The sequence below is a fragment of the Sminthopsis crassicaudata genome, chromosome 3 (genome assembly GCF_048593235.1).
Source record: "Sminthopsis crassicaudata isolate SCR6 chromosome 3, ASM4859323v1, whole genome shotgun sequence".
Classification (NCBI taxonomy): Eukaryota; Metazoa; Chordata; class Mammalia; order Dasyuromorphia; family Dasyuridae; genus Sminthopsis; species Sminthopsis crassicaudata.
Window position 1 is genome coordinate 538906874 of NC_133619.1, and position 26842 is coordinate 538933715.

Here is a 26842-nt window from a genome sequence, read left to right on the forward strand (position 1 = left end):
CTAAAGTAGAGTCTCAAATACCCTGAATATAGCAGGAGCTAGATTTATTGTTGTTAGTAAATCCCTCCAGTAATGTTATTCTGATGCTACAGCAATTCAATACAATTTCACAAATATTTGTTAAGCATCACAGTCTTGAAGATAACAAAGACATAAATATAATAGTCCTTGCCCTGGAGAAGCTTGTAATCTCCTAGAGGGTGATGATATATTTATAGTTGAGCATGCTGGAGGGAAGAGGCTAAGGAAAACAAATGAAAAAATGCTCTGGGAATATCTGAGAATGGAGAAAGCACTAATAGGGACATGGGATGAGAGCATTTATTAAAACCCAAGACTGATCTCCAGAATTGCAATCAAGCTCTTCCCTCTGTGTTAATGATCAAATTGCGTCAACTATGTGCTGATACAATTGTTTATCATAGTTTTTACCACAGTTAAAAACCAAAAGGACATAGTAGGATGCCATGTATCCAATAAATGTACAGATGTGATTTAGACAGTATCAAATGTTAAACTAATTTTTTAGATTTAAAGAAATAAAATATATAGTGATCTATGTACTAATTCTCTGTCTCTAAAGTATTTCACACCAACATTTCTGAAATATTTGTCATAGATATCACTACATACTGTGCCAATTTACCTACCACTTGGAATATGTATTACTATAATTGCTTCTTGCTTATTGTATCAAAATATTTTTGGTATGGTTGACACTTCACAGTAAAGATGAAAAATCTATTTTAAGACATCTTTCTAAGTTTTTATGTATGTTTATTTAAGTGTACAATAGGTCTTATAGCACCATGCTTTTAGTGAAAGAATCCCATTTAAAATTTCTTCCTTCTAAGCCTGGTTAAATGTGTCAGGAATGTTATTGAAGTTTTTCTCTCTAGAGTGAAATATAAAATTTTGGACTGGACTTTAAAGTTCCTTTCAAGTATATGATTATATTCAATCAATATGGTTCGACCATAGCTGATAAATATAAGTTGAAAATTGAGTTGAATCAGTCAACAAGTATTTATGAGATTCTTATCATGTGCTACACTCTGCTAAGTCCCTGATAAAGAAAGGTAAAAAGTTCCTGCCTTCAAGGAGATTACATTCTAATAGAGGAAACAATTAAACAAGTAGGCGCAAGTAAGATACACAAAGTATATGAAAACTACCTTAGTGGAGAAGGCTTAATAATTCAACATGGTGTAAGTACCTGTGAAATTCTGTAGGCATAAATTTAGAGCAGAAGTTCCTACTGGAAAATTTACACAATAACTTAACTAACAAAATATCCTCAAGTATATTGTGGTCCAATGGCTCTGGAGGCAGAGGGTCTGAGTTTGAATCCTGCCTCTGATGCTTCCTACTCATGTGACTATTGGTAAGACACTTAACTTTCCTGGATATCAATTTGCCTATTTGAAAAATGATGGGATTCAAACATGACTTCTATAATATCTTCCAGCTCTAGATCTGTGCTCCTACAAATTTATTGGTAAAGGAAATGAATACTCTAAATTCAAAAGAATGGTAATGATGTAAAGAGTCCCCACCTACTCTTATTTTTTTCTTGTTGGCCTTCCTCTATGCTGGGACACACTCTTTCATCAAATTTGTTTCCTAAATTGCTTCAAGTCTCAATTAATCTTAGTTTCTATAAGAAAATTTTCCTGGTTCTCCTTAAATTTAGTGCCTTAACTTTATTGATTATATCTACTTTCTTTTTGGTTGGTTGCTGTCCTTCATTCTTGAAGAGGACCACAATGGCATCACTACATTGAAGTCAAGATTCACTGTGTCCAGCTGTGATTTATCAGACAGATATGAGCTCAGACGGCTCCACATATAGCTTCTACATATATCTTGTTTGTACACAGCTATTTGATTTCTTTCTCTTCCATTAGAACATGGTTTCCTTTAAAGTAGGGACTTTTTTATTACTTTCTTTGCATCTCTAGTGCTTAATATGGTGTCTGGCATATAGCTTATACTAATAAATACTAGTTAACTTATTGAAATATGACTAGAATTTTAGAGCAATGGTAGGAATCTCATCTTGGAGTTCATGCAATTGGACTACTTTCTAATAGAGTGCTTTTGGATATTTCAATAACATACAAACCCTATTAGGTAGAGTACAAAGTGAAATTGTCTTTTATTTAATAATTTTCAATCAAATTATTATTAAAATTTTGTATGTTGAAATATAGCTTATGCTTGATAAACAGGTATTTACATTTAACAAATATATATATATATATACATACATATTCATTAAATTTTTTCAAAGTAAGCTCTAAGGGAAACTATCAGATGATGACAATATAATTTATAGAATATTTTGTATACATTGTTTCTCTGATTCTTTAAACCAGTTCTATGACATAGGTTCTACAGTATTATTATTTGCATTTTACAGATAGAAAAATCAAGGCTCATATATAAATCATTCAGTAAATGGAAGACCTGGAAATGAATCTTCTGACTTCCAATTAGTTTTCCTCTATGGCAGGTAGTTAGGTAATATAGTGGATACAGTCCTGGATATTGAGTCAGCAAGATATGAGCCTATCCTATTTACTAGATCTGTGTAAATCTGAAAAAGTCATTCCTTTTTTGGCTACCTCAGTTACTTCATCTGTAAAATAAAGATACTAATAGCAGCTAATCTTAAAGTTTATGAGGATTAAATGAGACAATAATTGCACAGTACTTTGAAAATATTATAGTATTATACAAATGTTATTATATTACAAGTGTTTGTATGACTAAATCTCTGCTTCTAGGACATTTATGCAAGTAGTAGAAGAAAATATCTAAGTTCATATTATAGAGTATATGCTCATATTTGTGGTATGTACTTAATCTCTTTTTAATAGAGAAAAGACCCCCTTCAGAAACATACTATATATAGAATATCCATAAATTCAAAATACTCAGAATTCTGTTTGAAATTTATGTAAAATTTATAATAGACCACGCATTCTTATTTTAAGCCTCTATAAAGATTGCCTTTATTGGTAATGTTTAATTCTTTTTCAGCGTTAAAGTTTGGTGAGGCTTTATTAGTTAACACAGGGCACCTTTAAAAGTGAATTAATAAGAGATGAATGCTTCCATGATGAAAAATATATGACAACTAGCCAGGACCTGAGAGCTATGCAGATGCCACTCACTTAGTGAAAATCTCATTAAATTTTATGCTGAGCTATAATCATTCATAGTGTCAGCTGGACAGTTAAGCTGGGAAGCTTTTCTCCCTGGGGTTATTATTTAGGACCCCCAAAATCGAATTTTTATTTGAGAACATACAATTCAGGGTAAGAGTTCAAAGTCTGCTCAAATTTTCCTTAGTCAGCTTTTTTTTTTTTTTTTTTTTTTTTTTTCAAAAAAATGACCACTAGTAAATACCCTGTGATGTACTTAATATTGGTGAAGATGCCATGATCTTGTGGACTATCCACTAGCAGTTATTATATACAGTTAATCTATATTGAATAAAAGTCTGAGTACATCACTAGTTATATCAATTCATCTCATGGATATAATGTTTATCTTGGGAATAGTTTTCTCCTCTTGAAAGAGAATGTCTTTTTACTTTTTTTTTTTTTTTTTTTTAGAAAATTGATTTTTGTAAAGGGAGCAAATTAAAAATACACATAAATTCACACAAGCACAAAATAAACTTTATTACCTCAAGAATTCTCATTGTTATTCTGATGTCATGATACTGAGATAAGAAATCATAATTTAGCTGAATAATTTTGAATTGAATCTTAGAACTTTGGAGTCGCAAAAGGTCATCTCATCTAATTTCTTCATTTTATAAAGGAATTAGTAGTAATGAACTCATAGGCCATCTTACTTTAACTTCCTTAGTTTACAGGTGAAGAAACAAGGCCTAGTTTGGTCAAGGTCATAGAGTAAGTAGCAGAGCAATGATCAGCAAACCTTGATACCAAGCAAACTAACCAATTTTACTCCAAATTCAGTGCTCTGACAATGACTAGTATATTAGCACTTAAATATTATTTCAGTTATATGTTTAAATGTAGCCAATTATATAAGTGGAACCAATTTTTCTCATATCTGATTAAAGAATTCTGCTATCTTTCATAAATTTAAAACACAGCTAACTTGCTAATCATGCAAATACTTGCCAATATTGAATTAAAATTCATTTAATTACTCCTTTAATTTAATATGAACTTTTGATCATTCACATAGATAGTTCTTTTGGCTAGGAGGTTAGAGGGCTGTTTATTTTTCCCCCCATATTGTGATTCCTAATCATTTGTCATGGATTTATCCTAAAGGGTCATAAAGAATACTATAATGGGAAATAGGTTGGCAGAGTGGCAAAATGAATTTGGGATTTGGCACTTGGTGCCAGCCTGAGAATCTGGTGTCTTCCTGACATAGAGTAGAATGATGAATTTCTTAAATAATGAATAATGGGCTAATGAACACAAAAGACATTTAATCTTAATAATAAGAGTTTATTTATAATAGCACATAAAAGTCTGTGGTGACAACTAAGTCTTCAAAGACTGCTGTATAGGGATCTGAGTGGACTTTCAAGAAAAGGGAAACCTATTGATTTTATCTGGCTTTGCCTTATTATTGCATCTTGGCTCCTGTGTTTGGTTTTTAGGTCTCCATATAATTTAGTTCCCTTCTTTCTGTTCAGGCTCACTTAACTCCTTTCTCACTCCATTCTGTGACCTAGTCAAACTTTTCTCTGCACCTTATATATTGCAGTCCATTTCTATCACAGCTTTGGTAGTAACTTTCTCACATACCTGAAATGCATTCCCTTTTTACCTTTGCCTCAAAGAGTATCTCCAAAAGATGACGTTCAGGTGATATTTTCTGTACAAACTCTTAAATTATTAGCACCCACACTCGCCCATTTCTTGTACTGAATTATTTTATATGCTTTATATTGGTGTGTATATATTTTTCTATGTATTTGTTATCTATAAAATGTGAGCTTATTGCAAGTAGGTTTACCTCATTTTTTTACTTGCATTTCAGTACTTAGTAGAGTGCCTAGAGCATAGTCAATGTTTAATAAGAATTTGTTGATTGATTGTAGGGTGTCATTTTGCTGCTCTCAAGCACTCTGCAACTCATTTATCTTCCTGTTTCTTTCCCTTTCTCCTAGATGTATATAAATATTTTCATCTTATATGGGAATACTAAACTGGAAATCTAAAAAGTGGGAAGAGGTGAGGGGGCTGATTCTTGGTGTAATATGTAGACACAAGTATTCCATTAAGCTTGGGACTGATTCTCCTGGTCAAACAATCTTTCTGTTTTTATGAAAATAAACCAGCTATTCATACCCTCTCTGATTTGAGAACATGCTGTTCTAATGCTTTTTGTTTATTTGTTTTAGTATTATTCTGTTCATTTGGAATTTAATTTTTACTTGGTTTGGTCTCTGCTTTCTTCAAAGTGGCTTAAGGGCAAAATTAAATTCATATGATTTAAAAACAATTCACATGAAAATCATTGACAAACCACTTAAAATAACAATAGCAAATAAGTCAAGATATCTTGATGTAATTGTATTTTAAAGTCAATTGACTAAAAAACAGACATGCAACATGAAAAGAAAACAGTTCTTGTAGATGCATTCTGAAGGAAAAGGCATGCAAGAGTATGCTCAGAGGGATAGAGCTGTCAATTACTGAATCAGATAAGTGTAGACAGAAAATTCCTAAAATAAAATTTTGGCCGGAATATTTGGGTTATACATGTGTAAAAATCCAGTTTAGCAGATAAAGGTCAGGTATTTGTTTTTTAACATTTTGTAATTTCTGAGACTACATATATGTGGCAAAATATATGTGGAAAATGGTAACCAGTAGACTGGCTGTTTACAAAACCGATACTGTGTAATTCCTAAAGTAGAACCTTTATATTATACTGGCTACTTATTATTTACAGAGCCTTATATAATACTATTTATTATTTTTACTCTTATCACTATGTGTTCTGTCTATACTTGTCTCTTTGCTTAATTGAGGGAAGGTATTTTTTTTAAATTTCCATTAGCATTTGAAGGAGACCATTAGGAATTATGGAACAGAGGGACAGAAACCTCCTGGTGAAACTCTTGAGTTTCTCCCATCCCCACTTTGAAATCTGGGGATTACCATGGTTTCCAAAACAAATGCAAATTATGACAATTGGTGAGCAAATTACCATTAATAATACACCATAGCAATAGTTCTGTAAATACGGTTTTTGGATCAGTGGAATATACTCTGAGCTTGCCAGGTGGTTCCTGTCTGGTCTGATAATATCAATTAATACAGCATTAGACTTAAATTAGGCAGACCTGAGTTCAGTTCCTATTTCACACACTTACTGTGTGATCCTGGGCAAATCACTTATGCTCTTTTTGCCTCAATTTTCTCATACCTTCTCCCAACCAAATGAGATATGTTTGTAAAGTGCTTTTTAAACCTTAAAGAACTATATAAATGCTTAATTTTTTATTATAATATGACAATATATAATAATATAATATTATAATATACACTTGTATTTTCCATTAATAATTTTAATATCATCATTTTCTTTTTGATGTTTCATTCATTAAGAACTTTAATTTCATTAATTTGAATAAAGCTTAATTTGAAAGAGAAGTAGTCACAGATCAAAAACGTTTTGAGAACTGACATATTTTAAATGTGTATTATGAAGTCTAAAGCTTGTGGGTATTCAAGAGGCTGAGAGAATTGATGACATCATATATCTCATGATCTCCAAATTTTTATCATTTCAAACATCTAAATATACAGCAAGAAGGCATAATAGTGGACTGTATGCCTGAAATAATTGCCTCTATTCTATGCTTCCTTTTGCTTGTCTGACTCCAATTACTAAGTGCCTAAACCAAGGAGACAAGCTAAATATCCCCTGTAAAGATTCTAACTTTTCATGTTAGAAAATACAGACACTATTTATCCAACTACATGCTTTGGATTAAGTAAAAATTATTCAATGATTCCAGGCAATGAAATAGATCTAAGTGTTTAATAATTATACATGGCTAAAAGATGTCCATAGTATTTAGGTTGTAACAGAAAAGTGATGCTGTCCATCCACTGAGAGAAACCATATCTGAAAGGAAAAAAAAGAGATACTTTATTGTTTAAAGAGGAAAAATTATTAAAGCAATTCAAATAATTTATTAAAAAGCATGAATAACCCAGACACTGACTTGAAACAAATTTTATAGGATTAATGTCTTCAGTTACTATTACATAAAAGCTGAGATCAGATAAATAACAGGAATCTTTGAAAAAAAAGTATTATATGGGGAGCTACAATATCTCAGGCATAGTGTTTCTGGAAAGCTTTCTATAAATGTTAAATTATTTATTATGTATGACTCATTAAAGTTCTGCCATGAAAATTAGTATAGAAAGAATAATAAATGACTATAAATATTGTTAAACCTCTGTCAGTATGTTCTTAAGCTTTATTTATAGATATGCTTGTTACTTCTTCCTTGTAACTGTACTGTGAAGTAGATTAACTCAAATGAAGTAATGTATCTAGATTTTCTTGCATATCTTTAAGCATTATATAAATGTCACATTATTATTATCATTATTATTTACTAGTGGTAGCAGTAGGAGTAGTAGGAGTAGTAGGAGTAGTAGGAGTAAAATAAGTAGTAGTAGTCATAGTTATACAATTAGTAACATGTTTGGCATTTTTTTTCCTCACACTCAGGCTAGATTAGTGGCTAACAGAATTTTGCAAAATGATTGGGTTGAGTTAGGTATGCCATTTTTGGACATGGAAGAGACTAATTAACTGCCTTTATGGACATAAACTCACAAAATTGGCCTGATTAATTCCCTGCTCTAACCAACTGGTTTAATCAGTAATTATTTAGTGGCTGAAAAGGGAGTTAATTTTGCTTCATAAGAGTTTGACTGACTAGGAACGGGCTACTTAGAGATGAGAAAATGGAATTTGTAGAAATGGAACTTTCTTAGTGGTTTCTTTCTGGCTAATGGCCCATTTTCCACTTATTTTTTCTATACCACTGTGGGATGAATTATTCCAATTAAGCATGTTGGCACAGACTGACAGATTATTGCTCTTATAGACTGATGATAAACTTGGACGAATATTGAAGATATTCTTACTCACTTGGAGAAGTGGAGATAATACACTACAGTAAGGACACTTAAATATGGTGGCCTGAGAGGCTTAATCAATTGTAACAGATGCATTCCATGATGGATGAATTACAGGAAAAGAGTTTATAATGCCACAAATCTGGTGTAGGCATGTGTGATCAATGCTCCTTATTAGTTTGCCTTAACATTCTGGGAGCCAAGTTTATGAGACAAATAAGCTAGCTTCGATTTACAGATGGGGCTCAGGTGATGGAATATCTCAGGCAACAGTGATTTTAAATTTTAAGTCAAGTTTACTAATAATAGTCCTATTACTTGAGTTTGCTTGAAAAAAAATAATTATATAATCCAATAATCTCCAGAACAAAGCTTAATTCAGGCACTTGTTTCATGTCGTAATTTTCTGAGATTAATGAAAATGTCTATTTACCAAGTTGATCTGAGCCTGCTAATGATTTTGTAGCATTCATTAAATTCTCAGATTAGAGAGGAGGAAAAAGGATTAGGGGAGGGGGGAAAGAATGATGAGAAGGGAGAAGAAAGGGGGGAATGAAAAGAAGCAAAAATAGGAGGAGGAAGAAAAGGTAAAGAAGGAAGAAGAAGAGAAGACGAAGGAGAAAGAGGAGGAGAGGAAGAATATTAGTAGTTTTGTTTTTTCTGTTTCTGAATTTGGAGTCAGAGGACCTGACAGACATTTACGACTTGAGTGATCTAATAAAAGTCAACTTCTTGAGGCCTCAGGTTCCTGAGAATAAAATGAAGGAGTTGGACTAGATTGTCTCTAAAGTTTCTTCCAATTCCAAATCTGTACATCTATGCACTTACATGCTAAAAACAACCAAAGATATAATCACACACTCTTTATCATTCATGTGAAGGATTATGGGTAGAGAATATTATATATATATTCTTGTTGTCTAGTCATTTCAGTCATGTCTGAGTCTCCGTGAATCCATTTTGGGGGACATTTTCTAGGCAAAACTATTGGAATGGTTTGCCATTTCCTGCTCCAGAACACTTTACATACAAGGAAACTGAAGCCAACATAGTTAAGTGACTTTTCAGGGTCACACAGTTAGTAAGTATTTGAGGCCAGATTTCAACTCATAAAGATGAGTTTTCTTGATTCCACGCCCAGTGTTCCTTCTGCTGTGCTACCTAGTCACCATATAAACTCTTAGGACGATTGTTCATTATTCACAGATTTTGTTGAAATGCTTATTTTCTCTTTTTTATACTTTGTTACAAAAAAGATAGCTGGGGATTAGGAAGAGAGCTATATTTGGAAATAAATATAATCTAACAACAAAATGATTCACTTTTTCTTTTTTTAGACTGGACATGCTATTTCATTGCTAAAGGACTGACCCTTTCTCTTTAAAATACAGTTTTAGAGTTTCCTGGAGCACTAAGACATTAAGTGACTTGTTGAGGGTCACACACCTAGTATAGCTCAAACGTTGGAATTGAACCCAGATTTTTTTCCTTTTTATTTTTAATTTGTATTAATGTTTCACAAAAAAAAATACTTCAAAAGAAATTTAAAAATTAAGGGAAAATAGTAAGGCATAGTTTTATTAGCAAATTTAAAATGAATCAATGAAATAGCTTCAGGTTTAATCTTATTTCTAAAATAATAGGTTTAAGTGTTCTACACAAGATTGTTTCCAAATGTTTAACTAGAATCCCAAAGGTGCTTCTCTTATTTTTGTGGCATTGGTATTCTTTGAAATGACCAAAAATGAGGTCTGTTTTTTTAAAATAGGATTACAATCTGCTAAATTGATATTATAGAAAAGTATAAGAGAAAAATGTACATTTATCAATTTTCATGAGAATGAAATTTTTCTTAAATAATATGATTACAATCATTAAAATTTCTATAAATACAATTGAAGTATAGAGTGATCTCAAAAGTTTTACATAAGTTTAAAGCTATTTAAGACTATTTAAATTATTTAAAACTGCAATGAATTTTGGGGATATCTGGCATAAACAGTTCTTCCTAATGCTTTCACTCAGGCCTTGTCTACACAAGTACATGCTCCAAAAAACTTGATCCATTAGCACCTAGGCTCTGTGCAGCTTCAATAACATGGCATATGAAAAAATTGTTACCTAAACTCACAGGCTTTTGCTCCTACATAGAAATTCTCCATATAGTATGAAAAAAGGTTTTAAATCTTGCTTAGAATATGTCTGGAGGAGGGAATGGGTAGAGAACAGAACCCTGCCGTAAGAAGGACCTTAATTCATGGGAATAAATGTCAAGAAAAGCAAATTTGCTAGAAGAAAGCAATCTTTCTATAATTGCATGTCTAGGAGCTGAGATGACTTGTTACTACATTAATCAGATTTGAAGTCAGAGGGTCTGGATCCTAATTCTACCTTATATAAGTCAAATAACCTGTGTGGCCTTCAGTTTTTTCCTGTGTTTGACTTCTAATATCCCTTCCAACTCTAAATCTATGTTGGAGATTTTTCACTATAGTGACTGCAGAAGAAATAATTTTATATCCATTTATAATCTTCATAGGTTAAACAATATTCACTTGATAATTTTGGAGTCAAAATGTTTGTGATTATCTTAATGGAACACTGAAAGTTAAACAGTGTCATAAAATTAATGGAATTACTGGGCAAATTGATTTGGAGTGACTGAGTTGGTTCAGCCAGAGGATCATAGGCTTAGAACTTCCAATCTGCTCACTGATGAGGCACCTGGGATCTAGAGAGGCTGTGATGAGCCCAAATTCACAGAGACACTATAATAAGCAGCAAAATTGGACTAAAATTCAGGCCCTCTAATTTCATATTTGGGGCTTTAGATCACCATTGCTTGCCTATTGGGCTTCTTCTCTGGCCTTCATAAGAAAATGATCAAATTTATGCTTCACATATATGTTGTATTCTTTGGGACTTGAATCTTCTGGGAAATTTCAGAAGGACTATTAATGTGGTTATTTAATAGCCATTGAAGGTTAATAATGACTTGAGAAAGAAAGGTTCTTATGGAGAAATCAGAATGGGGGGCATGGTATATTAATGAATATTATATAGTTCTATTGTAGGATAAAATAATCCTTGAGAAATCAGCATATAAGACAGAATGCTAACTCTCAGAAAAACTTAATAAAGTGTTTGTTATCAGGAAACGTTTTATATACCTTGCTTTTGGGTACTTGTTTGTTCTTGTCAAAAATTGTTTTTTTTTCCCCCAGTAGTACAATCCTATAGATCATTTTCTTGCCTTGAACAAAGTTTATGGAAATTTGTTGTCCTTTCCATAGTAAGTAACCCTGCAAATGTCCTTACTATAACTCATTCTGTCTATATCTACTCTTTCCCCTCTTCCAACTTACCTACAAACTATTTTCATTTTTAATGCATATCCTTTCTAAAATTAGACAAAATATTTCTTTCTAGTTTTTCAGGTACTGCTTCAAACTTTCCTAAATTACACACATAGATTGAGACTTACACACACATTACTCTAAATGTGATTCTGTAGTCCTATTGTATGTTCAGTTACCATTATTCCTTTATAGAGGCAGCTATGTAGCAAATCTAAAAATCAAAAAATCTAAATTCAAATCCAGCCCTGGTTACTAGCTAGCTTTTTCATCCTGGCCAAGGCACTTAACCTTTGTTTTTGAATTTGTGAAATGAGGCTAATCATAGTATTTATTTCAAGGATTGTCATAAAGCTCAAATAAGATAATAGTTATAAATTACTTAACAGTGCCTGGCACATAATGTATATACTTGTTTATATATGTGCTTTACAATATATACTTATTCCCTTCCTTTCCCTTTAACTCAGGTTTCCAAGAATTACAAATGTGAATACAAATCTGTTTAACTGCCTTTTGCCTTATTTGCATAAAATAACACCAATTATATTTTAGAAAAGACAAGGAAGAATTATTTAAATCAGAATCAACTTTACTAACTTTACTAAGTTCATCTATTCTTATTCTTGGCAATAACAGATTTCATCTGGTGTTCAAGAGTTCTTTCTGACTCTTTCACCTCGATTGCTCTAACTCGTTAGAGAATTAATTGGCTTTGTAATTTCATATTAAAGAGTATGTAGTGAAACGGAGACATTACCTTTGCCAGGTGTTGCCAGAAGAACAAAAGCCAATCTGGAGTTTTAAAACAAATTTTTAAAAAGGCAGGAGTAGATTCTTCCCAGGAAGGGTGAGTTTTTTCCCCTCTCTCTATTGAATCTGCTTAGAAATTGCTTCAATGAAGAATGATAAAAAAATAAAAAATATGGGATATTTCATACTGTAAGGAAACAAGATAATTGTTTCAGAATGACATTGAGGAAAACTTTGGTTGAAATGAAATTAAGTTTTAAAGCAAAGTCTAAAAACTTACCATTCTGTAATTGTCTTGTCTGGAGATAGGCCATGTCAGTAGTTGAAAATCAGCAGAACACAAACCTTCTAGTAATAATTTGGATATTTACACATTGCACTAATGAAACATCAATTCTACCATGATAACACGATTCATATGCATATATATATATATAAATATGTATACATGCATATATATATACTTATAAAATTCAATTTCTTTGGTTTTGGGAAAAATAAGATACTTGGCTATACTAAAAAATTGATTAGTTAATATAGTCACAAGTTACAATCAAATCTGGAAAGATAACTAAAAATATCCAATAATTCCCTCCTGGAGTGACATTGGACATTGAATATATTAGAAAATATATCTAAGTTCATCCAATCATATCTGGAGGAAGTTTGCCTCAGAAATCACTAGTCTAATTCCTTAATTAGTCCTCATTCCTAAGACTTTAGGTGACTTAAAGTCACACTGGTTGTAAGCATCAGAAGTGGGATTTAGACCCAGGTCTTCTCAGTGTAATCAATCATTGACAATTTCATTCTAGTAATGTGAAAAGTGAAAACTGACTATTAGTGGCATAAAATTTATCATGAAAATATAGAAAAAATTTTGTGAATTGGATAACTTTAAGGATAAAGATAATATAATGCTTTGATATGTAAATGTTTTTAATGGAATAGTCAGTCAAAGCTTTTGTTAAGAAAATTTTATGAGCAATGGAGGTTGTAACCATATAATCCTAAAATGATAAATTGTAAAAGGAAAAATTATTTTATTCAATCAGTTGCACTCTATACCATGTTAATCAACACTTATCTTAAAATCTTTAATTATTAATTCTGTGTTTACATGAATACAGAAACAATGACATATATACATACTCAAACATAGACCACACAGATTAGTTAAATTGTATTTGTAATTTTAGATCTGCTCAGTCAATCAATTGATCAATCAAGAAGACTGACTCAGACTGAATGTAAATAGCAATCATTTCTACTTTGGCCAGAAATCCTTAGGGCCTTCCCTTTCCAGATTCATTCATTCATTTATTCATTTATTTAGATCGGATTTTTTTTTTTGGTTTTGTTTATTTACTTATTTTGGACTAGGTCAAAGAGGAGATTTTTTGTCTCAATTGTTACCTATTCTTAATCACTGAATGAGTGCACTCTTAAGTCAAACTGGGAACAGTGGAAGACATTAGCTTAAAAAGGCCAAGATCTCCCATTGCACTGCCCCCCTGATCTCTGTCTGGCCACTGGATCTCGATGTTTCTGGAGGGGAAAGTGAGGTAGGTGCTTGCCCAGACTCTCTTACTTAAATCCTATTCACTTGCACGTCATGGCATCACCTCCCTGATATTATGGTCCTCTTTGAGAGGGAAGAACAAATAATTTTTATCTGAGCTAATATTTTATGTAGTCTGCATAACTTTATAAAGTTTTAAGTGATGTAATTAGCAAAACAAAACAAAACAAAAAGAAAACAACAAACCAAAAGACCCCCAAAACATAAACAACCCAAACCCAAAACTGCCCTCCTTCCCCACAAAAAAACCCCTAAAAGTTCAAAATTAGTTAAAGAATCAAAAGAAAGCAAATTATTTTCTCCATCTAGCAATCTAGCTTGTGTATGGAGGCAAATCCCTCCATAGGTGAATGAGTGATATGTTTGCAATATACCCACAGACTTGTATGAAACTAGGGCTTAACATAGCATTTGTGACTAATTGACTGAAGACAAGAATTTAATCTTAGCCCCCAAAATGAGAAGCAATTACCAAACCCAAGCTAAGAATCTTCATATTGTTTCATTGTCTAAATATGGGCCAGAGAGAGTGGACCTGTGTTTTCACTAACATAGGGAATTTCATATGGAAAGATGAGAAAACTTTTTTTTTTTTATAAATCTTCTCTATCATATTAAGAGTTACCTAGGCACTGAGAGGTTAAAATGATTTGCTAAAAGTCATAAAGTCAGTATATATTAGAGGTAATACTTGAACCTAGGCCTTCTTGCCTTCAAGGCAATCTTTCAATCATACTATGCTTTCCTTATAAAGTAAAACTGTATTCCATCTAATTTTAAGACTTTGTATTTTTACTTCATATGAATAGAAACATTTGCACTTATCATAGGTTTTATTTTAAATTAATTATTTGTGAATTAAGTCCTAATTAATATTCATTACCTAATTAACACTTATTAATATCCAGAGGCAGTTCAGTACAATGGAAAGAGTGCTAGGATCAGAGGCAGGGTCAACTTAAATTGTATTCCTGCCAGTGACATTTTACCAGGTGTCCCTCTATCATTTTGAGATTCACATCAGTCACCATATTCAAGCTTTTTAATGTGTTGCAGAATCCATATAGGGTGATGAAAGTGAATGTTGGGGTTACAAAATTATGATTTATTATCAGTAAATGTTTGATTTGTATATCTGTTTTATGTACCTATATATCTATGGTCACATAAAAATTTCTTGGGTGAAAAGGGTTCATGAGTGGAAAAAAATTTAAGAATCCCTGATCCATATAATGGCGAAAAAACTAGATGTACTATATGATTCATAGGGTCATTATGAGAAAAAAAAATCTGAAAACTTTAAGGTGAATTATGAGTGTGATTTGTAAATGTATTATTCATTACACCTAAAAAATTACATGAGAAATGAACTGTAATTTTCATTGAACCTGTACTTGACTGAGATTCCCTTCCCTATTCCCAGGCCCCAAATACTATAATATATTTACAAACTCAGTTTCTCTTCTTATTGTTATGGAGTTTATGTTCTTAACAATGAAATCGACTGATAAGTCAAAATCCAAAAGTATCATCACTCTAAAGGTATGTGTAACTCCTTCAACTCCTTTACACACTCTTCAAAAATAGGGGAAATTGAATTTATTTCTCAAAATATGAATGTGAAAAAAGGAAAACAATAAAACTTGTCTTAAATACTTTGTGCAGTTTTGTGCTTTGAATTTTTGAAAAGTAGTCACAATTAAACCTTTTGTTCAATTCCATTATTATTATGATTTCTGTGTTTCACTAGTGCAGTGCTGTCAATAGGAAATCAAATAATAGCTCACTCCAGGGTGAAAGATTGTTGTGAGATATTTGAAGCTGAAACAAATTGGTGCTGTCTTTCTTCTCATCAAAATTATTCACCAAGTATTTTCAAATATTCCCTGAAGCAGATTCTTTCCCTTTGGGCCTGAGAACAGTAATGCTTTATACTTTTGGATTCAGAGGAAAGAAAATTCTTCTCCTCCTTGTTATAACAGGCTTCTCAGTGCAAAGTTGTACTATTCTGAGAGCTTGAGGGCGAAACATCACATGATATTAGAGCTAAAAGGGATCTTAGTCTTTGTTTCTCAAGTATCTAGCATAGATTTGTCCTTATAGAGTGTAATTTAATAAAATGTCTGTGGAACAGCCTTTTCCCAGTACAAATCCTTCTTGACATTTCTACAGTATTTAATATTGTTGACCATCCTTTTCGCTCAGATATTCTCTCTTCTCTGAGGTTTCATGACACTTCTCTTCCATATCTGCCTGCTAATTCTTAGTATCCTTTGCTGGATCATCCTCTATGGCCTACATTCTGGCAGATGCATCACAAATTGCTCTCCTGAAGCCACCTATCTTTCTATCTTCTCTCTTTCAGTGATTTTATCAGCTTCATTGAGTTCAGCTGACATCTCATGGATTCATAAACCCATTCTTAGACTCTTCTTGAATTGAAGGTTCATACCACCAAATTATTATTGGATAGAAAAAATAGATTAAATTTCAAGGGAGTTAATTTTTAAAAGTAGAAATAAGTTGAGGAAGTTTGAGAGGAGAAAGATACATTGGTTTGAACAAAAGCATTTGATTTGTACATTGCAGGGAAAAAGCTAAGGGAGGATGGCTTAAAGTTTTGTCTTGAACTAATCTCCTTTGCTTTAGTAAATTTTTATGCATTCCAGGTAAGAATAGTCCTCAGAATGGGACTATTATCCCACTTTGGGGTACAGAGAGCACATGTGTAGAGGGAATTAAGAAGGTGAATTTTTTTTAGAGCAAGTAGACCTTCACTATCAAAATTCAGAGGTTACTTCACAAATTGTGGCCCTATTGAAAACTATTTCAAAGTAGAGTAGAAATAGTAAGCAAATCATGAAAATGTAAATGCTTGGGAGATTTCCCTTTCTAAATATTGAGGTTCGATGTTTTTCTCTCTGTCTCCCTCCGTCTGTTTCTCCTTTCTTCCCTCCCTCTGTCTATCTGTCTCTCTTTCTTTGTTTCAGTCCGTATTTCTTTGTTTCTGTCCCCCCCCTCTCTTTTTTCTCTCCCTATCCCTTCCAATAGAACACTATAATTCTCTTGATTAAAAAAAAAAGTTCCTTGTGGTATCCTCTATTCATACCTTCTATAGTATTATGTTATACTAGAACATGTCTCTAAAATTGTGGACATTTGCTCAGGTGTATCTCCATTTCATTTTATACCATATGAGAATAATTTCCTCTAGCATATTCATTACTTCTATTATGCTTTTCCAAATTATGCATAATGCCATCATAATACTGCTTCACTGAATATTAAATGCCTAAAACAAGTGATTTTTATGCTTCAGATGATTATTTATGGGGAAATTCCATTTTAGAGGATAATAATGGTAGATTAGAGGCAAATAACACCACTGACATTCACAGACAACATATACTCATAGCCACAGTGGAAATAAGTATTGCAGATAGTCCTTAACATATCAGAGGTACCATGCAAAAATTGTCAGTATCTATATAAGCAATACTACCTTTATGAACCTATAAAATCAAACTTTGACTGGCTTTGATGAGATGAGGAGAAATGTAATTTCTCAGATGGAAATGTATAGATTCCCTAAATCTCCACTTATAGTGTTGATGCTGTTCTAGTGGTAGAGAATTGAGATGTGAGAATTGATGTGAGTATCCCCTCTGGTCTCAGGGCAGGTCCAACCTGAAAAGAATTAATGAACCCAAAATCTTAGTGGCAAAAAAGGAAATTTTATTTTTCACTAAGAAGTTCTCTCTTATTGGACAAATCTCTTAATGAGGAGATTTGCAAAGAATATGTTAACAGAAACCTATTTTATGAACAAATCTTGGGGCTGGGGGCAGTTTGAACTGATTATCAGACCAAGATCTCCCAATTGAATGAAATCACTTTGATGACTTTTTTTCCAGAATTTGGAGTTTCCTGAATGGGGATCTCGCTACCCAAAAGATCAATGGGGGTGAGTTGTCTGAGATTTTCAATTGAATGATGCTACTTATTTTAGAAAAAGGCCTGTCTGGAAAATATGCTCCCTCCCAGACTTTCTGGGAAACCCCAAATCTCCTTTCTTTTACAGATCAAAGGGTATACAATCTCAGAGTGATTATTTTACAGATTAAAGGAGACACAATTTCAGAGTTCACCTCCATCAGTATGAGAAAGGGATGGGAATATTTTCTTCCCCACCCTTCTTTGGTCCCAATACTAAAATAATTCACTCACTTCCTGAAAATTTTAATTCCAATACAGAGATCACCTCCTATAAATAGATAATGGTATTCCATTCCTTTCTTGTCATTTTTATATGACACACTTCCAAATAACTTTTTGCTTGACTCTAAATTGTGGCAGCATTACAAATGGCTTAACCTAAAAAACTTCACTCTGATATACTAACCTGGGATGGTATGAATGCATGAAATTGTAAACCAGTGAATGGAGGCATAAAGGAAGATAGAAGGATATATAAGAACCATATCAAAATCCAACAACCCCTCTAATCATTATGAATCATTAACTTAAAATTGTGTGTGTGTGTGTGTGTGTGTGTGTGTGTGTGTGCGTAAGGAGATCAGAATACATGTTAATTCAGCGCTTAAATCTGGTTTGGTCCAATTGGACAGGACAGTGGTATTTATCGAGTCATTTGTGTTAATTTTAGAGAACTAATACAAATATATAATTGAAAATTGGCTACTTGATCAAACTAGCAAACTGAAAGCTACTGAATTGAATATTACATGAATAATCAGACAATAGCAACCTGCTTGGAATTGCTATCAAGTAAAATTCTGGAATTTATGTATTCTATCATTTCCTAGGCATAAAGCCAAAGGCTAGATGAGCAGAAAATGAAATAGCCAAACCTGAGTTATGTTCCAAGCCTTGTTTAGTTTAATTTTACTTACAAAGCAGAATGGGAGCATGCTATTTCAATTCACCCCTTGCAATATCCAAAAAGAACAGTAAGGGAGTCCAAATTGTATTGTTTCTTTTGAAATGCTCCAGTCTAAGTAGCATCATTCTGAATGACTAGCAAGACTAAAGAATAAATAGAGATAATCTAAAGGAAACCAAGTTATCTGAGAAAATGACAATTTTTTGATAAATTTGACTGCTGTGGAAAAAGAAGGAAGTTTATAAGGATCATTAATGTAGCACAAAGGTGGGATTTTAGGTAACCAAATTTCAATAGAAGGGATGAACACTGAGTAAGCTAAATGTTTATAAGAGGACAATGATAAAGATATATAGTCTCCACAAAGGCTCAAGTGAAACATAACAAGACTTTCAGGAGTAAAAAAAAAAGGTGAATGAATCCCCCCACATGAGGAAATAACATTTCTTCTCTTAGAAACATATTTCTTTTTACCAATGATGTGCATAAAACAGAAGCCAATAAACATTTGAATAGAAATGACTAAATATATATTGAAAAACTTGTATATTTTGTATTTTTTACTATTACCACAATTTTGATATTTGAGATTGAAAAATGAATTTAAACTAGTGGGAACTCTACAAGATAGATAAAAGCAAGGCATTATTCTAGAACATAAGATTTTGCTACCATTGGATAGAATGAAAAAGTTATATGATCAGAGAATAAACAAACATCATGACATGCAATATAAAATAATATTTAAAAAGTCTCATGTGGAAATTTATATGTATATATATATACATGTTTGGTTCTATAGTTTCAAAAAGACAATGAACATTTAACCACTATTTATTTATTTACAGATAAGCTTTATGTCAACATTTTCAGATATTTTAGGTACCTGAGTTAATAGGCCTAAATGTCCTTGGGTTATATATGAAGTTCTCTTTTTTTTTTTTTTCTGTCACAAAAATAGAATTTAAGAGCTCCATTTACCAAACTATACTAAATAAAGACATTTATAACTCCTTGTTACTAAAAATACCTTGATTTCTCTCATTGGGTTTATTTGTTGTGTCATTAGCTATGGAACAGTATACCATTTAGGTGCTTTCAGAAACAAAGGTTAAACAAAAAGAAAATGACATGTATTATAAAACTGGAAGTAAAATGCACAGTACTGATATGCTCAAAGTACATGCATTTAAATTCCTTTGTATGGTAATTTATGGTGATCATGCCTTCAGACTGCACTATGAACATACTCACCCCTAACAAGAAGATCTGCCTCATCTGACACACTGTCGGCTGTGGTCTGTACCCTGCAGCCATATCTCCCAGCATGCATCAGAAGGATGTTCCTGATCATTAAATCTGCAGAGGATGCTTGCTGAAAGAGGGATGAAGTGCCAGTTTAAAATGTTGCAAACCTGCCTGGTTCAAGGTGGTTTTAAAGGGGGGAACTTTGCATTTTTAGTCAAAGTATCTGTTTAAGGACTTTACAATTTATATAACAACAATTCAAAATTCAAACATGACCTATTCTAAGGAAAGCATGTTAATTATTTTAAGCAATTATTAATTGGGAATATAAGACATAAACATGTTATGCTGTATTTAAAAATTGAACAGCAAAAGAAAGCTCTTTTAGGAAATATATTTGATATGTACATTCAAATTTATTGTATAGTTTTCAAAGTTACCAAAAAATGACCAATGAACAATAAAATGCAGCTTTCTTACACATGGATTATCTCATTTTTTATAAAGAATGAACATAACTTAATGGGCAAAACAACTTCTAGGAAATTGAGAAGACAAAAAGAAATCCTCATGTTGGCTGGCAATAGTAACTCTTTGAACTAGCTTATGGGAAACAAATCTTAGGAAAGGCCTGAGATGTTTTTTAGTCTCCTGACCATATTTTTTTTAGCAAAAGATGAATTCCTTTTATAGTAATCAAGATCAGGGTGTTCAGATTAGCACCAATCTTTCTTAATCAGTGTTAAACTACAGCATGCACAGAAAACTCAAAACACCCTATTCTTGGAGGATGATTAGAACATAATCAGAACAACTGCAGTTACAGTGATAAATAGGCATCAAGGAGAATACCTTTTGGATTTATCAGTTCATGGGATCTGTGATGATCTTATACTTTAGAATGAATGGTGCAAACAACTCATCCATTATTTAATTTTGTCTCTTGCTCTCTCAGAGAAGAAATGATTTCCTTTATTATAATGCATATGTGAAGATAAGCTATTTATAACAACAAGATGAACATTTGTTTCAGATAATGATATTGCAAAATTTAAATGCTCTTTAAAGAAATACTTTTTCTATGATACAAAAGACAAGAGAATGGAATGAGTGCAGATTATCTCTTGCATGGATCTCTGTTATTGGCAATGATTGTTTCAAATATCATCCACACTTCTTTTAATTAATAATATCTGAGCATAGACATGAATGTTTAAGGTGTGTCATAATAAATTGAAAAATGCCAAAAATGAGGTGTTTGGGATCCAAATTAAGCCACATGATGCTTATTTGGGTGAAGAAGAGTCTGAAGGACAGCTTGTTGTCTTTGGAATACTGTAGATGGGATTCTTGTAATGGCTTGCACTGAGCTTGCCCTAGGAGGCTTCTGAGGTTTCTTCTAACTGTATGCTTCTATAATTATATTATTCTGTTATAAAGGTAGTTTAGTGCAATGTAGAAGCAGAAGTCCTGTTTCTGACACACTTAGCAGTGTGGACAAGAGCAGAGTATTTGACCTTTCAATGTCCTTGGTGACTTTTCTAAGACTAGATAAGTTGCAACCCAGCTGAAGATCTACATTGATAGAAGGGATTTCTATCCTGTGAATCCCTCATGTAGATGAAATTAGAGATTTTAAAAGCACACATATATACAATGATAAAACATTATGTTTTAAAACTTTGCTTGTTATTGGAGCAGTTTACTGTACATTTTGCAACAATTTTAATTTTGGTTCTTTAAACAGATTGACATCATGAAAATTCAGAGAATGATACTAGCTGTTAGGAATACTTTTTATATTGTAGATAATGTGAATCCATTTTTTTTTTCTGGGCAATCATCAGAAGCTGTTTGTGAGGTTCTTTTTGTGTAGTAACTTCAGAAACGTATGGCTTCTTTGAGTTAATGATTTCTGAACCATACCAAGTCTATTCCTAATCTGGAAGTAGTTCATGATGAGAATGAATCAGTATTTTTTCTCTTGCTTTGAAGAATGATTGTAGAGGACTGAAGATAGTAGGGATCTCTGGGAAAGGTATTCTTGAAACATCAATATTTACAGCAGGGTGTTTACTCAATGTGATTGATGACATAATGGATCTCTGGTTCACATATATTTAATGTGATGTAATGATGCAATCATTCTAGTTGGCATATACTTAGTGTGATGTGATGATGTAATGGTTTTACAGTTGGCACATGCTCAGTGTGCTGTAGTGATGTAATCCTATTAAGATATTTAAGGGCTAAGAGGACTTGAAATAAACTCCATCTTTGACCATCCTTGTGAGTCTCCTGCCTTCATCACTCCTCCACTTAAGACCAAGTCCAGTCCAGAGATCCTCCAGAGAGCTAGTCTGGACACTACATTATGGCACCTAACATGGGACATAAGGAGCAGAAGTGTCTGAGAGCTGTTTGTAAGTAGGATCCTCCCAGAATTCCTTTGGTAACCCACAGGGAAGGAAAGGGAGAAGAGCCCAGGTAAGATTTTTTTAGTCAGGGTAATTAAATGGGCCAACACATCAAAGAGCCGAGCCAGGAGACTGATGAGAGACTTAAATGCTTGTTCTGACTACAATCCTCTTCTCCATTTGAAAGTTTGCCTCCCTGAAATCTCACAAGATCAACACCTGCTACAACCATCCAGAGGTGATAGTGCTGCTTACATTCCTCAGTGTGCAGATGCAGATAACAATAAATGCACAAACTTACTGACCATGCTGGGGGTGGGGTGGGAATAATCACGTCTAAAACAAAAAACGGGGAATTGTTAAGGTGCAGGTCAGTTCTCCAAGAGCCTCCACAGCTGTGGATCATAACATCTGAAGGAGTTGCAGGGCAGCCTTTGCTGACACAGGTGTTGTTTGTGAACTGGGAATGAGATAAATTGGAGGCAGAGGGAAGAGGAGGGAGGTCAAATAACTCAAGAGCCTCTCAGTCAGAGAACAGCAACTGCCTCTCAGTCTCCTTGTATCACCATTATCCTCTCACATGAAGCGATCCATTCTACAGGTCTGAGTTAGACCTCCAGGAGCCACTGGCAAGTGGCTCCCATATCACAACATATGATGGGATCTTGTTTCTATTTAGAATAAGTTATTTCTCAAGGACATAAAAGAAGCTTCATGTAATTATTGTTAAATTAGAGCTTATACTTGGACTCTGTGAACTTAAAAAAAAATTCTCATATCAATTTCAGTATAATTGGTTTCCTTTGTAATTATAAATATATATACATATATATATATATATTTACACACACACATATATATATATGTGTGTGTGTATATATATATATATATACATATATATATATATTTACACACACACACACACACACACATATATATATATATATGTTTAGGTATACACACACACACACACACACACACACACACATATATATATATATACATACATATATATACATACATATATATATATATATATATATATATATATATATATGTTTAGGTATACACACACACACACACATTTAAAAGCCTCGTTCTTTGAAGGATTCTTACACTTTTCTAGACAGCCAAAGGGGTGCATGACATAAAAAATGTTAAGAATTTCTGTCCTAGATATTTCAAGAAATGGATATATTGTGAGAATACATTAAAATGTCATAACAAATATTTCAAAGTATATGCTTTTTTGTTCACTGTACAGCCTCCATTCCTAATAGCCTTGGGAGAAACTGTTATATAAGACTATTACAAAGAACACTTTTTGGTCCTCATCTAGTTCTCCAATACAATCTACTAGTTTCATATCTTCAAAAGGCAAAGTATTTATAGGCTTCACAAAATATTATATATTTTAAGACCACAGGCCCAGATTCATACACTTTTAAACTTTAGGAATTTGCTTTTTTTCCCCCATATTTACTTTAAACAAAACTACTTTGCCGCAAGTGCTTTTTATATCTGTTGGGACTATTATTAAAAGTTTGAGTTATATTAATGACAGAAAAAACGGCAACATTTATAAACATAACTCAAATTTTTAAGTCAAAAGAGTTGTCTTATGCTTCAAGACCATCTCTTCATTTCTTATTCATTAAGGTCTAATCTCTATCACATGAAGAAATTAACTACAAACGACAAATGTATTCTTTTTGATATCATAGATGTTAGCTGAATGACACATTTAATTAATATAATCAATATATGCAGTACCTACTATATTATAACTGGAAGCCATGTTTTTGGATGTCCAGTATGGTTCAAAGGCATAGGTGGATCATAGGAAATTGGAGAAATTTCAGTCTTTTGGATGCTTCTTGCCTCAATTTTAGTCGTACTAATTTTATGCAAACTTACTTTTCTAACTAATTGAATGCCTTCCCTGATGACTCTTGGATAGTGTCTTATATTTTCAGGTTTCAGATGGAAACTATTTGTTTCTATCAAATATATATGTTATATGTATGTATGTATGTACATATATATACATATATGTTATATATATATATATATATATATACACACAATGTTAAATTGCACAAATTCTACATATACATTTTGTACATAGTTAATTAGGATCTAAAAATTATTTGTGGATCAAATTAAACATGTGCTAGGAAGAACAGAAGAAGAAAGGTTGTAAATGTTGGTGGAAGGCAAAATGTCATGGGAAGATCACTAGAATGAGAATCGGTTAATAAGTCTAAGGCCCTATCACTTACCAATTAGTTGCATGATCTTGGGCAAACTTCAGTTTTTCCACATGCAAAATTGGGGTGGGGGTACTATATGCTTTCTATATTCCATTTTATCTCTGGAATTATATTATTCAATGGCTATTGTGTCAAAAAAAAGACATAATGTTGATTGACCTTGTTAGATGTAATTCAATGTCATTAGAAAAGTTTTCAGTGACACTAGTTGACAATGAATTTGGTGTAAATATTCATAAAACAGCAGTGGATTGATCACAGGGCAAGTTGAACAAAACCCAGAGAGCCCAGGCAGCCTGCATTATTAAGATTTAGGAGTCACATGGGTATCTTTATCAATTGGAAAGATGTAAATCTTCCCTGATAAGGCAGATATTTATATATATTTTTTATCAAAACACTAGTATTTCAGAAATGTTTGCTAATATGTTCAATGTTTTCTGTCAGTTAAAATATGTATAATCTAATAAGCAGTGTTATACTTACTAAGATGGCTTCGATTAGTATAATGAAAGTTCTATGAGGAATATAACAGCCAGGTGAAGATACACTTAGGAAGTGGAAGAAGACCTAGATATGTCACAGAATCACAGAATTGCATAAATCTAGAGCTACGGGAATCTTCAAAGGCCATCAGTTCTAATCTCTTACATTTAAAATATGAGGAAACTAAGGACTGAAAATTAAATGGCTTGTTCAAAGTCTTAAGGAAGGAGGAGGAGGAGGAGAAGAAAGAAGAAGAAAGAAGAAGAAGAAAAAGAAGAAGAAGAAGAAGAAGAAGAGAGAAGAAGAAGAAGGAAGAAGAAGAGAGAAGAAGAAGGAAGAAGAGAAGAAGAAGGAAGAAGAAGAAGAAGAAGGAAGAAGAAGAAAGGAAGAAGGAAGAAGAAGAAGAAGAAGAAGGAAGAAGAAGAAGAAGAAGAAGGAAGAAGAAGAAGAAGGAAGAAGAAGAAGAAGAAGAAGAAGAAGAAGGAAGAAGAAGAAGAAGGAAGAAGAAGAAGAAGAAGGAAAGAAGAAGAAGAAGGAAGAAGAAGAAGAAGAAGGAAGAAGAAGAAGAAGAAGAAGAAGAAGAAGAAGAAGGAAGAAGAAGAAGAAGAAGAAGAAGAAGAAGAAGAAGAAGAAGAAGAAGAAGAAGAAGAAGAGAAAGAAGAAGAAGAAGAGAAGAAGAAGAAGAAGAAGAAGAAGAAGAAGAAGAAGAAGAAGAGAAGAAGAAGAAGAAGAGAGAAGAAGAAGAATGAAGAAGAAGAAGAAGAAGAAGAAGAAGAAGAAGAAGAAGAAGAAGGAAGAAGAAGAAGAAGAAGAAGAAGAAGAAGAAGAAGAAGAAGAAAGAAGAAGAAGAAGGAAGAAGAAGAAGAAGAAGAAGGAAGAAGAAGAAGAAGAAGAAGGAAGAAGAAGAAGAAGAAGAAGAAGAAGAAGAAGGAAGAAGAAGAAGAAGAAGAAGGAAGAAGAAGAAGAAGAAGAAGAAGAAGAAGAAGAAGAAGAAGAAGAAGAAGAAGAAGAAGAAGAAGAAGAAGAAGAAGAAGAAGGAAGAAGAGAAGAAGAAGAAGAAGAGAAGAAGGAAGAAGAACCATCATAACACCCAAGGGGAAAAAACAAACATATTTTAGCTAATTAGGATATTGAGGCTATTGTATATTTTTTTTTCACAACAAGAGATACAATGTTCAAAATCACTAGGGAAAATTTTAACTGGGAGAGATCAAATATTTAAATATACATCATGAAAACTCCTAAATTTGAATAATAATGCACTGGAAAACAGGAAAGCAGTCTGACACTCATTAGATCAGTATCTCATTCCATATTCTACCATATATTTTAAATGAATCCATGGCCTTTTATATCGATAAAGAAAATATCATTAAAAATTAAAAGAACAATCTTTTACAGATAAATGTAGGAATAAATTCTTTACTAACAAAGTTTTAGAACAATTACAAAAAATAATAATACATGACACTGAGAAACTTCTGTAACAACAAAATCAATGCACATGGGACAAGAAGAGAAACTAGGAAAGGGAAAAATATTTGTATTAATTTTTTTGGAAAGTGATATCTAAAAATATAAAAACAATTAACATAGAGACATCAACTAAAATCATAGGAAGAGTTCTTGAAAGAAGAACTGAAAACTATTTGT

The 26842-nt window shown here is 32.6% G+C and overlaps 1 protein-coding gene across 5 annotated transcripts in view; it reads right to left on the reverse strand.

The window, feature by feature from the left end:
- The window catches only part of CNTN5 (contactin 5), a 1627773-nt gene that overhangs the window by 87859 nt on the left and 1513072 nt on the right, over positions 1–26842 (reverse strand). For all 5 annotated transcript variants that reach the window (XM_074304449.1, XM_074304446.1, XM_074304445.1 and 2 more), the window contains one exon: positions 20020–20140. In XM_074304449.1, the coding sequence (XP_074160550.1) occupies positions 20020–20140 (121 nt within the window). The remainder of the gene's footprint in view (positions 1–20019; positions 20141–26842) is intronic.